Source organism: Solanum verrucosum, unplaced genomic scaffold (genome assembly GCF_900185275.1).
Source record: "Solanum verrucosum unplaced genomic scaffold, falcon-dt-bn FXZP01000032.1, whole genome shotgun sequence".
Classification (NCBI taxonomy): domain Eukaryota; kingdom Viridiplantae; phylum Streptophyta; class Magnoliopsida; order Solanales; family Solanaceae; genus Solanum; species Solanum verrucosum.
The window spans coordinates 487260-502680 of NW_026020569.1; the positions used below are offsets into that span (position 1 = coordinate 487260).

At 33.2% G+C, this 15421-nt stretch overlaps 2 protein-coding genes across 2 annotated transcripts; one reads left to right on the forward strand and one right to left on the reverse strand.

The window, feature by feature from the left end:
• Positions 1-146: 146 nt before the first annotated feature.
• LOC125810815 (uncharacterized) lies at positions 147-1131 on the reverse strand. The gene is made up of 3 exons (XM_049490304.1): positions 715-1131; positions 348-635; positions 147-234 (listed from the first exon to the last, which is right to left on the reverse strand). Exons 1-3 carry the CDS (start codon positions 830-832, stop codon positions 155-157), a joined length of 486 nt encoding a protein of 161 aa, XP_049346261.1. The 5' UTR covers positions 833-1131; the 3' UTR covers positions 147-154.
• Positions 1132-5707: 4576 nt separating this feature from the next.
• LOC125810776 (BTB/POZ domain-containing protein At3g50780) lies at positions 5708-10028 on the forward strand. Its single transcript, XM_049490265.1, has 2 exons — positions 5708-6929; positions 8753-10028. Exons 1-2 carry the CDS (start codon positions 6306-6308, stop codon positions 9725-9727), a joined length of 1599 nt encoding a protein of 532 aa, XP_049346222.1. The 5' UTR covers positions 5708-6305; the 3' UTR covers positions 9728-10028.
• The last annotated feature ends 5393 nt before the right edge of the window (positions 10029-15421 follow it).

Here is a 15421-nt window from a genome sequence, read left to right on the forward strand (position 1 = left end):
ACACTGCTGCTAGTAATATTATTTTTTTTCCCAATAAATTTATTACACTGGGGATCGATTTAAAGGAAGGATAAACAGAATAGTGAGAATTAAACTCGCACCCAACTTATGAAATACTCATACTGATACCACTAGACTATAAACTGTTGTAAGATTAGAACTTCATTTCTGGCTTTGAGAACAAAAAGAACGCGAAGGACAGGCCATAACCTATTGCAACCAAGATTGACTGACCTGCAAGCAAAAAACAGATGCATGACATAGTGGACAAACAGTAATACAAAAAGCTAAAAACATTCAACACACATAAGAGAATCAAACCAAAGGAAGAGGTGTAGAAAAATTACCAAGTTCAACATGGTTTGGAAGTGTTGTATTGTTGGGGTTTTCTTTTTGCAGTAGTAAAGACATGGAGAGAATAACAAGTCCACTTCCAATCTTTTCCCTCACTACTCTCTCCCTCATATCAAATGACCAAATTCCAGATATTCCTTGATGAAACCAAATATCTTCAATGACAACTTTAAGGAATAAGATGGTCCCCATCAAGAGAGTAATTTTGGCTATTTTTGTGAATCCATTGACCATGTTGACAAGGCAAGCCAGTGCATATAGAGGAAACCAGAAATACCAATCTGAAAACCAAAAACAGAAAGAAATGAAATCACTTAGGAATCCCAAAGATAGCTAAATGAAGAAAGGGTAATTAATTACCAGGGTCATTGAATTGGAAAGATGCAGAGAGAGCAAAAAGGAAAGCCATTAATAGTGAAGAACATCTTGATGATGTCATGTGCATCTGAGGTTCTTGAGAAGATGATTCTGCTTTCATGTTGTGTAGAGATTTGACTCTTCCTTTGAAATTGTGCCAGGGGTGAAAGATGATCTAAGCCAACTACTTTCATTGATAAACAAGTACAGACACACTAGTATATTTTATTGTGAAATAATGTTGACCAGGACTTTTGCATCACCTTCACCAAAATTTTCATGGCTATGAGGAGAACTAAACTTGATAAATTTCACGATTACTTGTTAACTCCCATTATCTCAGGTATAGAGTAAATCTATCTATCAACTTAAGGCTTGACTAGAGGGGAAGAAATCACTTTAGGCCTTATTTGTTGGCACTTAATGAAAGTCTAAATGTAAATGGTTAAGTGTATTTGTTTACATTAAGATTTAAGTACTTATTTAGCCTGAGATAAGTTTAGTCATTAAGATCTTGAACAAGTCTTAATATCATTAAAAGGTATTTTTGTGTGGATAATTTTTACCATCACTCTTAGAGTCGTCAAAATGGGCTCAGCCCATGGGGCCGGCCCAACCCTACCCATTATTAGGGTAGGGTTAGGATAAAAATTTTCAAACCCATTTAAAACTAGGGCTTATAAGCCCGACCTATGGGCCAAAACTTTTTATTTAAGAGTAATTTACAAATCTCACTAGTATATAATCTAATTATTTGAATACACGCTATGTTGTAATATTATAAATTTTCGTACCCAGATAGTATCTCGAAATATATGGACTCAAAATTGGGTTAATTTGTTCTAGATACACTTTATCCAAGTAGATTCGCATGTATCTAGGATACATATACAAATCTCGCACCCTCGCCTCCCTCCTATCTTGCTTGTCACTCTCTTATCTCACTCGCATATCCAGTATGCGAGATACATGCTAATTACACTAGATTTTTGTTAGTGTTATTGAAACAACATCATTGTTTGCACTGACAACCATCACCATTGCTAACCACTTGTATTAATCGCTACCACACGTATTACCTTTCCAACATTATAATTATGTTCACTATCACCAACGTCACCACATCCACTATTACTTTCAACCAATACCACCACTGTAGCCAATTCCTATTACAAACAACCTCCACCAGCAACACATCATCAATCACCACACATTCTTCAGTTATCACTATTAGCACTGACAACCAATTTCACCATCACAACCACCACCACTGACAATCACCATCACTGTCAACCACTACTGTCAATCACTACCACATCTACTACTCCATCATTATAATTATATCCATTGACATTGCCATCACCATCTACATCACCATTATCGGTACAATGTGACCAACCCCTATTACCAACCATTTCCACTACCAACACATCATCAACCACCACTTCAATTGATGAAAACAAATAAGGACATATAGCTCTTTATGTACTTCTTGGGCTCTCAACAATTGAGAAAATCAATGAAAAAATAAATGAGCCAAATTTTCAACGGGGTTATAAGGTCTCCAAGAAATGGATACTATTCCCTTCATTTTTTAACCAAACTTTCATTCCGACTAGACTTTCTCTCATCTATATTGCTAAAACTTAAACTTATAACCTACTTTTTTTCGAAAAAAAAGTCCAGCTTTCCTTTTAATTTTTCTGTTTTTTTTTGTAACAACTGTGAAATATTATTACCAGCACTCATCAACAAAACTACAAAATAAAGAGCGCCCAATTCCCTGACCACCTTCAGACTGGTGCCAGGAGGTTAAGCCTCAAACTACAGCATAATTTTTTTTTTCTTTCTGTTAACAGGTAGTATAATTTACATTTTTTCACTACTTCAATTGTCAAAATTTTCTTTAATTCCTTTTTGTTTACTTATTTATCGAATATATAAAATTAGAACAACATATATTTGTTCCAAAAATAAAATAAAATATAAAGAACCTCGAGATTTTTAAATTGGGTGAACAGATACTCAAACGGAAAATATTTTAAAACTGTGTAGGATAATATTGAGGCATATTTAGGCCTTTTCTATTTGTTTCTTTTGTTTTCCATCCGAATTCGCACCGAAAAGGATAAAGTGCTCCCTAACAAAAACGATTTTGTATCCAAGAGAATATGAATCCGAGACCTTTTGATTAAGAATGTCCGGGAAAACAGGAATATATGATCAGATTCTTAAACAAAGTCCCATTCCCATATATTTTACAACGATGAAGGCTGTTTTATATTAGAGGGGCACATATATTATTTTTTAAAATACCACATTAATTCCCACCCCACATGGAGGAGCATATAGGAATTAGAAGAATGATAGGAAATGCCAATATATAATAAAATGGGGTGTGACAAGGAGAGGTAGCTAATTACTATAATGGACTTCTTTTTGTACACTACTTATAACTACTCATGACAAGAACGTGTTTCTTTTCTTCTTATAATTCTAATAATAATAATTACACACATAGTGTCATCATCACTTTGCACATCCTATAATTGCACTTGCAACAATGAGCCTAAAACATTACTTTGGTCCCCATTTCCCCTCTATTCTATCTTCCTATTCTATGGAAACAAAAGTCTATTGTATTAATGTACCTTCTTTTACTTTGATATCAGTAATTGCACCTAAATTCGGGTTGAATAAAGATGTAGACTTGATTTTCTCTTTAATTTACACATAATCAAGATATCCCAAGAAAGTAGGAACGAATCAACTCTCAAAGTAAGGGTCCTAATAACTTCTTCCTTTCAATCCAAATCAATGTAATAGTTTTTATATATATGGTAGAACTAATTAACGAGATCATTTTCCTTAAGGTTAGGCATATTGATATGTTTCTGAATCTCGAGATTAGTTTAATTTTTGGTTAGGAATAATAAACCCTTTTTAAGTAATAGCTAATTCTAGATCAATATCAATAAAAAGCAGGTTCTAGGGCAGGATATCCGAACATTATATACCTACTAATTCGATGTCCACATATTGTGCCAGAATGTTATTTCCTTCTAATCCATGCTATTCTTTGTAGTATGCTTGACAAATGGGAAAGCGTAACCTAATGTCTTATTTAATGAGAGGTACACATTTAAAAAAAAAAAAGTTATTACGATTTATACTATGGCCTTCTAACTATTAAATTGTGTTGAAAGGAAACTTAAATCTAATTGAGAAGCAAATATCAGATCTTGTCGCAAAGTATGGTATTAGCTGTCACATGGAGTAAAAGAAAAGGTCGCATAAATATATCATCATGTTTCAAAGATGTTCATAACATGTGAAATGGATTAGTGCCAGTTAAACACCAATTAGTCACAATCCATTATGATAATAATATAAAGAATTGACATTAAACAGTAAGTGATGTTTAATGTCAATAATTTGTCAACTAGTAATGAGTTTTGTTGGCTAAATCCCAATCATGACAAAAATCATCTTTATGCAAATTATTCTTCACACTTTTGTAGTTAGTGAGCGGAAATGGAAATAGAAAAGATTTGAAAGAGAAATATGTACTATACATATTTTAAATATTGTCAAATGTCAATAATTATATAACCATCTTAAGTTCCTTTTTATTTGATCAAAACTTACTCGATACAAATACTGGAATTATCAAAACCACTAAAGTTATTATCAACAAATTTCCACTAGAAGTGCCAAATTTTGGAAACATGCAAATTTTAATAGTCAAGAATGAAAGATGCCTTTAATAAAAGGAAAAATTAATGGTAAGTCCACTTCTTGGAGTTCCATCCATTAATTTCTTCCTTTATCCCTACGGCAAAGTTGTCGTACCATTTTCATTTTTTATTTCTTAACTTCGATCCCCACACTCATATATAGCAAATAAAAAATCTATATTATTTGCTGTTTTTATCTTTTTATTTTGATTTTTTATATAATGAATAAGATTTAATTTCAATTTTTTTCAAATTTAATTTTCCCTCCAATCTATAGATGAGTACTTTTTATTTTATGCAATAATTAAAAAAATATTATTAGATTGATTTTAAATTTACTATTTTGTCCTTTATTCATACTTCCTTCATTTCAAATTAATTGAATTGTTGAGACATTTTTCATTTTTCAAATTAACTTAATTGTTCAGTTTTCAAGACTACTTTTAGAACGTTCTTCCAATTTTACCTTTCATTAGTTATTATTGAAATTAGTTATTAATAAGGGTAAAAGTGAAAAGTTATGTCTAATTTATGTCTTAATCTTCTTTTTTTAAAGGGTGTGAAATACCTCAACAATTCAATTAATTTGAAATGGAGGGAGTATTAATTAGCCTCTTGAATAAAATTTTCTTATATCTTCAAAATGTGTTTGAATTTTCAAAGATCATATTAATTGTAGAGGTAAAAAAATTGTATCTTAGATTCAATCCGTTATCAAATATTATGAGACTAGTGCCTAACAGATAAATTAAATTAAATTTGGATTATTACATTCTCTTATACCTTTATTTTTGGTGATTCTTTGAGGGTAGTCTTGTCATTCAATGAACTTTGTTTGGTTTGAAAATGATGGTGATTTCCTTATCTTGAATTGATGAATTCTTCTTCTTTTTTGTAAATAATTTAAGGAGAATCAATTCTGCAAAGACCCAGAAAAGCAACAGGAACAATTTTTTTTATTAAATATATTAAAAACCAAATAAAGCAAAAGCAAGATAGGGACTTTGAGAAGACAACCCAAATGCATGCCTTGTTAGAGTTTTTTTTAAGGGAGTATGAGAGAAAAAGATGAAATAAAATTGTGAGACCCACAAAAGCAGATTCAAAACAGAATAAAGAAAGTAAACATCATCAGTGAGACAAAGTGATAAAGTTGCAAAAGACACAGCGCAAAAGCCATAGCTCTCATTTCTTTTTATTTATTATTATTGAAATTCATTTGGACCCCAATTTTTCAATTCCTAAAAAAAAAACATATAGGAGGGAGCTCATCATTCCACTCTGTTAAATCTCTGATTTGGTGGTTCCCTTCATGCTTGACATCAAACCTTACATTCAATCATTTTCAATGGCTCTTCTTGGACTTTTAAATTAAAGATTTGGGGGTTTCAAGAAAATCTCAGATAGCTCTCTCTGTTTGTAGGTGAGTATTTGTTGTTTTCTCCATTTCAAGAATCCCTTTTGTCATGCTATTTAACTTCTTTGGGAGTGGTGAGTTTCAACTCTTCTTTCTTTGTTTCTTGACAACTATACTGTTAAAGGTTTGATCTTTTGTTTTGTTTGCTGGCCTTTTGGAGAAAGAAAGAAAGAAAGAAGTTTTTTTTTTTTTTTTCTCTTTATTGTTAAGTGTTGGGAGTACAATCTATTTAGCTATCCTTTTATCAGAGGGGAAGAAAAATTAGCTCTTTGATGTTTTGTCCTAATTAGGATATGTGATCCAAGAGTTCCTTAGTTCTGTGTTGTCAACCTGATTTCAATTTCATCATCCCTTAAGTAAAAAAAATTCAGAACTTCCCCATGATAACGTATAGCGAATGCCATATATTGAATTAGTTAGTCATTTGAGTCTTTTCAAGAATGGCTGAAATTAGACTGACAAAGGTAGAACAAGGCCAAACCAAAATTAGGAATGTTCCAATTGCTGTGACCCCAGAGGGTTTCTGGTGTTGTCCCTCTCCCAATGTGTTTCAGAAGAGCCTTAAAACACCGAATCCTTTAAGCAAGCCCAAATCTCCTCTTCCTACAACTCAAACCCCGGCTCACAAGAAACAAACTTCAGTAACTGAGAAAAGACCGGTTAGTGCTGCACCTAAGTCGGGTGCTGTTTCTGATGAAAAACGAGGTGTTAGTGCTGATACACCCACTGTTACTGCAGAGAGAACTTCTCGGTCCAAGACTGAAAATGTACCAAGGAAAGTGTCGATTGAGTTTGGTGAACCTGGAACTAGTGATCTTAGGGTGATCTTGCTAGGAACGCAGGGGTTCACTGTGAAGTTGAATGTTCACAAGAATATTCTGGTAGAAAATAGCAGTTTTTTTGCTAATAAAATATCCGTACAGCAGCCAGTTTTTCCTTGCATTGAAATTGATGATTGTGAGGATGTTGAGATATGTGTTGAAACCATCGGCCTCATGTATTGCAAAGAAATGAAGCAGCGGTTGATCAAGCAAAGTGTTTCTCGTGTTTTGCGTATTATCAAGGTAATTTGGAAATCATGGGATGGACTTCCCTTTATATATATCTTTGAAAGTTTCCACTAGAACTACTGCTTATATGTTACTCCTACTTAATGTTTTGTTGATGCAAGTAGTTAACTTAAATCATCAGTTCCCCATAAAGTTCCATTCTTCCATTTTGTAAATGTAATTCAAATATGCTAGGTTGCTGTATATCTGCTGTAGCTCTGTGCTTCCATATGCTTAGAATGATTAATAAATGTATTGAAAGATGCTTAAAGATGAACATAAACTGTTCAAAGCAATTTCTGTGTTCCGTGGCTTGTTTCAGTTCAAACTATAGCTGTCACATATATATTAATGGAAACATCAACTCTAGCTCGCTTATCAGTATATTCCATATACACTGTAGATTTGATTATGTTAGGTAGTAGATGATACTGATACGAGTTTTAGCATGCTGATGATTTTTAGAAGAATCCTTTTCAGTTACCAGCATAATGAAGCCCTAAAGAAAATTGTAATAGTCAGAATATCTGGAGGACAAGTTAAACTTTGATGGATAATTCAATGCTTAAGTTTGTTACATGTGTGAAAAAAATAAATACTGAAAGAAAAACTTTTAGACAAGTTCTCTCTCCCTCTCGCTTTCTTGCACTGTGTGATCATCCTGCAGGTGTGAGAGAGATTTAGACTGCCCCACGCTCTCACAACTCCATCAGATGCATGATACTCTGATCCTGTTTACTGATGCAGGACACCAATTCTTGTTTTGTAAGTGTGACATGGTTGCAGATTACAGCCAGATTCACTTATGAAGTTTATATGAAAACCTTCTCTTTGGGTAAACAGATCAATGTTTTGCAGTTTGACGAAGGGTGAACTATTAAAACCTTTTTCTGTGTGTGTGTGGTGGGGGGGTGGGGGGGGGGGGGTGTCCCTAATGCAAGCATGGGGTTCTTGCTTGTATTTGTGGTTAAAAATTCAGTGATGGTTTTAATAGGAAGGTCCTAAATAGTGTAGAGAACTCTTTTAAGCACCCTCAGAAAGTTTGCACAGAGATGTCCGAGAGTTAAGAAATATGGTTGACTATTCTCAGATGTTTGATTGAGGTGAAGTTGCTGTATGAACTAACATCAGGCAATTTGAACTGGACTCAAATTACTATGATAGGCTATTTGATTATGGATAGGTATATATATCTAGAAATCCAATTATCAACTACAATAGGTTTATCAAAAGCTGGGCTATTAAGTATATATTAGATACAATAGAAGGTCTTAATTAGCGTTAAAAACTCTCTTAAGCTTCCTCATAAAGCTCCCACAGAGATATGACTGAGTTAGCGTATATGGTTGGTTTTTGTGCACTATAGACTAACATACATTTAATTGAGAATTTGTAGTTTTTGCATAAATCACTTCGGATAACTTGAATGTCTTGTTTTTCTGTGATAGACTAATCGATTAGGAGGATGTGTATATATGCTTTGACATTCAATTATAAACTGCAGTAGGGGTCATTTATTCATCCAATGCTGCACTGATCTTAATGTCATAAAAGGAATAATTTCTTTGCCTGTTACTGCATTACTATTAATTTTCTCGTTTTAAATGGAGTTTAATTGAACCAATTCCTTATCCAGTGTTTGTGAACTTCTTTACAACACAATCCTTGAAGCTTCAATATTTTAGTTTCGTGAATATTCCCCTCTGAATTTGTTGGTTGTCAAATTTATTTTGCATGCAAATCATTCTTATATCCTCGTTGATCATGGTAATTGAATATTCCAATGATGTTTTATCTTCGAAATAGTAAACAATTCCTAACTCAGACCCACACTGTAGGTAGCGGAACAACTTGGATTTAAATCATGCACGAAGTCATGTTTAGAGTATTTGGAAGCAGTACCGTGGGTTGGGGAAGAAGAAGAGGAGAAAGTTGTTTCTTCAGTCCTACGGCTGCAGAGTGAGGGAATTGGGGTGACCCCTGTGTTAAAGAGGGTGTCATCTGATATTTCTAAGCCTCACAAGGACACATTCTCGCATATCCTAGAGCTGGTGCTCAAAAGTAATGAAGAGAGAGGCCGCCGGGAAATGAAATCTGTTGTACTGAAGCTTCTCAGGGAAAATAACTGTCTTCCAAGTTCCTCTGGCTCAGTTGACAGTTACAATGAAATAATATATGGCTCATGTAGAAGTTGCCTGGATTCAATATTGATTCTGTTCAAACAAGCAGCCGAACCCGAGTTTAGCAGCAACTCTACTGATTGCAGAGAACTAGTAGTGAAGCAGATATATCTAGAGGCTGATAACCTCTCTTGGATGCTTGAAATTTTAACTGACAGGCAAGCAGCAGATGAATTTGCGGTGATGTGGGCTAGCCAGCAGGAATTGGCTTCTCTGCATACTAAGCTACCTATTGTGTCTCGCCACCACGTCAGCTGCATCACAGCAAAGCTTTTTGTAGGAATAGGAAAAGGGGAGCTTCTGCCATCAAAGGACACACGTAACCTCTTGTTACAGACGTGGTTACAGCCATTGATCAATGACTACAGCTGGTTGCAGCATGGATCCAGGTCGTTTGACCGAAAGGTTGTGGAGGAAGGCATTGGCAGGACAATCCTAACACTACCTCTGGAGGAACAGCAGAGCATTTTGCTTTCTTGGTTAGGCAGTTTCCTCAAGTCTGGTGATAATTGTCCAAATCTTCAGAGAGCATTTGAAGTCTGGTGGCGTCGTACATTTGTCAGACCCTATGCAGAGTCAGGAAATACCCGCCCATTAAACCATGTTACGACTCCAAAGGTAACGGAGCATTAGAAGTTTATACGGTATCATGTAAAAGGAAATTGTTGAAGATCAGTGTTTAGTTGGATTGAAGGAGGCTTCTGTTGTATGCAATGAAGAAAGCTTGGGGGCTCTGTCAAATCAAGGGATAAATTACTCATCTATATAAGTTGTCTAGCTGATTCCTTGTGTAAATTTCGAGTATCATTTGAATTGTCCAATTTGGTGTGTTAGTGATTTGTAAGAGGTATGTAATACAAGTTGGTTGTGTGAAATTATAGTTGGATCAAATTTTCTAACAGGACCATGGCTAATGTAACATATTGTTATAGCTGTAACTCATTTAGAGATGAAACTGTTAAAAGTTTTATGCAACTTCTGGTAACTTTCTTTTATAAACAATGGGGTCTGGTGTAGTAGTGACAGTTAAATAAATGGAAATCTTAAGGGTAGCCTTTCACTGCGTTTTGAAGCAACTGATATATCGATCTGGAATTTCCCAAATTTATGTGAATTTTAAGGATGGGCTGCAAAATTGACTCAAACCTATGCAATCCGTCCAATTCAATCAAGTTTTAATGGGCTTGGATTAGAGTAGTTTTGATGATGGGCTGATTTGGGTCATTGCCCAAGTTAACCTATCAAAAATCAGCAGCCCAAATATGTGTGTGGTGTTGCCCAATCTTAACCCATGAAAAAAATATTTTTGATCTCGATGTCTAACAAACACAAATCTCATAGTGCTAAGAGTTAATTATATCATAACCCTACTCTTTTGTACTTAATATTTTCAGTAATGGGTGATTTTAGAGAATATGATAAAATACATTGTGTATTTAGGTAATTTTTCCAACAAATAACGCATTCGAATCACCATTTTATTATGGTATATTCTTTCTTACAGTAGTACTCATGATGTGTAGGTTAGGAACTGTAAAAATAATGGGTACTCAAAGTTGGACAAGTTCGGTTATGATTTATGTTGCTCAAATTCTTTCAAAATGTTATCATATCTATATCAAAACTTTTTAAAAAGTAAGAGCACTATAAGTTATGACCTATATTAAGTCTATCATTATACATAGGGGTGTTCATGGTTCGGTTTGGATCAGTTATTAGTTAAAACCAAAACCAAATCAATTTAAATCGGTTTTTAAATTTCTAAAACCAAACCAAACCAAACCAAATAAAAAAAATAACCATCGATTTGGTTATCCTTGGTTTGGTTAGGTTTTTTTCATTTTTTTCGGTTTGAAAGTAATAAGTTTGTCGAGGACATAAGCATCTCGATAGACACAAACACTTAATATATGAATAATTCACAAATAAGCTATTACACGACTAAAGTGATTCATCCAATGCACCAAGTTTCAAAAACTAAAAAAACTCATTGTCAATAGCATAAAGTTGGTTCAATATTTTGATCTCAGCATCTTATCAATAGACTTTTCAATAAAATTACACCTTAAAATATAGAGAAAAACAACCAATATTTCATAGTCAAAACTAATCAATTACCATCTTCTTTGGCTTGAGCTTTAAATCATTCAATGTTGCGTTAGAAATTTTTATAAAGAACATAGAAAGTGTGATCTTTAAAATAATGAATATTGAGGGATTTAGACTTAAGGTTTTTAATAGTTGAACTAAAATTTAAGTGTTGGGCTTTAGAAAATAGTAAAATTAAAGACTTAAGTTAATTAAAATTTATCAAAATACTTACATTTTATTTATAAATAATTATTAAATTTATATATATCTTCTCAGTTCGTTTTGGTTATTTTTGCGGTTAATTTTTAGTAAAACCAAAACCAAACCAAATAATATCGGTTTTTCAAAATTTAAAACCAAACCTAACCAAATCAAACCAAATATCGGTTTTTTTAATCGGTTTGGTTCAAATTGCGGTTTGATTTGATTTGATTTTATAACCATAACCATGAACAACCCCAATTACACATATAAATTTAGAATAGGATTTGACCATAACTCATTTATTGATTCATCCAATTTTAATTCGCCCAAATTCAATCCTAATTTAAAGGGACCAGCAGAAGTAGTCAAGTGGATATTGATAAAAAATATAATTAATGCGCACTAGGAGTAAGAGTGAATGTGGTCCTTGCTAATAATTATACCTATTGGTCGATTGAAATCATGAAAGTTCTCATTCATTGATTGCTTTAGTAATGTTGGTTCAGAACTATAGTGGTCCTTATAACATACTCATATAGCTAGCTGCTACAAAATTAAGTAGCTGTGTGAGTCTGTGTCTCTTGTCACAATCAATATGCATGAGTAAGTTTTTTTCAAAACATGAGTGTTTTTACCAGAGAACTCTTGCATGGTGAAAATGATCGATCGATTCATTATCATTTTCTTATAGTCATTCACCTATAGGAATTCCAGGACAATGACATCCTTTTCTCCTATAGCTCGTGTGGCGGATGGACAAATATAATATTAAATCTAGCTAGCATTTTTTATTACCCAATATTGTACTAAAATTTTACTAGTGACTCAGAAATCAAAATTCTAGATCCGCCTTTACTAGCTTGTCCACACATTGTTTGAACGTAGAAGGTGAAATCCAAATATTGCTTATCTGAAACAAGATAGACCAGCTGAACTAACATTTCAGTGACTTGTGTTTAGAGATGATCAAAATGGGCAACCACTCAAAAGGAGGAAGAAATTGAAGTAAGTTTGTGTGTGATTTTGTTAAAACTTAAAAAGGCCAAACAACATCTTGTGTCACATGATCCAAAGTCCCTTGAGCCTAATCTGATTAGTGGGGGGCCATGAATAGGACATGCATCTTTATTGTTTGCTCTTCCATTCAATCAGAATAGGGGGCCACCTTAGCCAAACTTCAAGTCACGTACTGCTATATTGCTAAAAAAAAAAAGTAGCCTTTGCTTTATTTATTTGAAGACAAATTTTTATTTCCCAAACACTATAGATGAAATTTGTACGATTGACATTAGTATTGATTATATTGGTCAACCACAAGCAGTGAGAATAGTAAATTAACAGAGAGAGAAAGACAAAGAAACCATTCGGAGGGGTCACTCCATTAATTCATGACATATATCCTAATTACAGCATACTTGGGCACCATTTGGTTTTCAAAATTAACAAAGAAGTGTGTTATGAGGGATTCTTCGGGTCGAAAAAAACAATATTAATACATCATTATCAAATCGACTACAATCATTTTTTTATTCATAAAGTTATCCATGAGCTAGATCAGATCAGAATCATACTCAATGAATCCATAAGAAGCGATAACATTTATTTATCAGGTCCAGATAAAGTATGCAAATGACATTTTTATATTTTGAAAGTAACTTTTTAATTTCAACGATTCACATAACATTCTTATAAATACCCAGATTCAAAGATATCTTGATACATTACATACATATTTAGCTAGCGTTTGGCCATAGATTTCCAAATATTCTTGGCAAATATTATTTGGGTGAAAATTCACCATGTGTTTGGCCATAGTATTTGGGAAACATATTTAACTTTTTAGAAAAATATGATTTATACCCATTAGTTTTAAAAACTATTAAAACTAACCATAAGTTTGTATTACAAGTCAATTGGATCTTCGTTGCAACAAATAACAAGTAGTGTCCATGACGCGGGAGCAATGTGGTAGTTTGGAGTGAGTGCAACCAGTGGCGAATTTAGGTGCAAAAATAAGGGCACCCGAACCCGTGGTCTCTTCGAAAAAATTAGATATTTTATGTATATATTTTTTAATATTTGTATAATATTATATTCTTGCACCCGTTACTATAAAAAATCTAGTTGGTCCACATGGTTAAATGTTGAGCTTTTGACTTTGAGGACTGAGGATCAATTCCCACTTAATACATTTTTCTTGGTGCACTCATATTCGGATCAATTTCTACTTAATACATTTTTCTTGGTGCACCCATATTCGAAAAATCCTAGATTCGCCTCTGAGTGCAACAAGCATCATTCCATACGTCGTGAAGTAAACAAAGCACATGACTTTGTTACCTTGAGCCGATTGTTCATCATTTTCATCAATAACCATATCATCACTTTCATATTCATTGAATATTTCATCACTACTTTGGTGTTCACGTAAAAAAATATGTAATACAACACAAACAACTACTATAGAGGGTGTTTTTGTAAAAGATAATAGTATGATGTAAAATTTCAATTTTTAAAAGATTCCAAATAATGAGATTTGACCCAAATACTATAAAAAACTTGTATTTGGAATTTGGGATTTGCCAAAAATATTTGCCAAATAATGACAGATTGTATGGACAAACAATATATGCCAAGTTTTTCTCCAAATATTACTTGAAAAATCTATGGCCAAACGGGTCCTTAATTTAGTTAATTCCCTTACTTCTTATCTGCTAAACGTTCTCTTTCCTTTCTTGAATTATGAGTTTAATTAGTAAAATTAAATGATAATGGAGGGAGAGCTAATTAAATTTCAGTGGGGTGTTTTAAAATTTGGAGATGATAATTGATAATGAATGCACGGTGGAGTAGTAAGATCCTTTGGATTTGCTTAAACATCCGTACAATAATTATAGGAGACAAATTTGAAGTAGGTAAATTTAAATCCTTAAAGATTTATGAATGAGAATTAATTATGTGGAAAGAATTCAGATCTGAAGACTGAGGTGAGTTGTGTGTGAAGTACTAGCAGCTAAATAAGAGAGGCTCATAATAAGTCGTATATATCTTCCAACCAAACATGTACAATAAATGTAGCAAGTTAAGTGTAGATGCCAATTGCATTTTATTACTCGAAAATGACATCTCCTCATATAGTCAGTAGATGGGGACACTCTTAGCATAAATAGACAAAATCTACTCCCAAGCATTTTGAGTTTTACTTGCTACTTCATACTAATGAGTCTGACATATCACCTTACCATTCAGAACTTCTCTGCAAATATAAAAATAGAAAGACATCACAAGGAAATGATATTAGGTGAAAGGTGATTGTAACTGTGCATCTAATTGTATGTTTGAATTTTAAGAAAAGAAGTTGGATAAAATAGGTAACATAACCAACTCACCAGAACAACGAGTTTCTACTTGTTTTCCTTACCAACATTATTGCACATATTTTATTTTTCTTTGGTTTTTGCACATTCAATCTGACTCTGTATTGATTATTACGTATGAAATAAAACGATCTACTTTAATATATTACGTACTGTGGCAGTTGGATTGTATTGACGATGTTACTCACAGCAAGAAAATGCCTTCTAATAATAATAGAGATGGAAATTTAATCAGATGGATTGTTGCTTTCTATCACCATACATGGTTTAAATAATAAATAATTGAGGAATAAATCTTTTGCATGAAAAAGTTTTGTAGCTACCTTATGATTGCATTCACATTACACATAATTAGTTCCCTCATTTGTCCCCATTGTAGGTCTGGACATATATAGGGATACTTTGATTGACATATTCCCTAGCTAGCTCTTCCACCCCACAAAGAAACAAAGCCTTAGCTTCTTGGGACTAGGTGCTAAGCTAGTAGGCCTTTAAGTAAAAGAAAATTTAGATAAAATTAAAGGAAGAAACAAAGAGATACTAGTATATAAGAACAAAGCAATGAGACTATTACTATTACTGTGTATGAATAATTTTGTACACTTTTATAAAGATTCCAAACCCAATAAATAAGGTAATTAGAACATATGAAAAC

Excerpts from the sequence above, each read along its gene's own strand:
- LOC125810815 (XM_049490304.1), bottom strand. The coding sequence starts at position 832 with ATGAAAGCAGAATCATCTTCTCAAGAACCTCAGATGCACATGACATCA. Across the intron at positions 636-714 it reads TTTCCAATTCAATGACCCTG|ATTGGTATTTCTGGTTTCCT; the intron begins GTAATTAATTAC and ends TTTGGTTTTCAG. Across the intron at positions 235-347 it reads TCCAAACCATGTTGAACTTG|GTCAGTCAATCTTGGTTGCA; the intron begins GTAATTTTTCTA and ends TTTTGCTTGCAG.
- LOC125810776 (XM_049490265.1), top strand. The coding sequence starts at position 6,306 with ATGGCTGAAATTAGACTGACAAAGGTAGAACAAGGCCAAACCAAAATT. Across the intron at positions 6,930-8,752 it reads GTGTTTTGCGTATTATCAAG|GTAGCGGAACAACTTGGATT; the intron begins GTAATTTGGAAA and ends CCCACACTGTAG.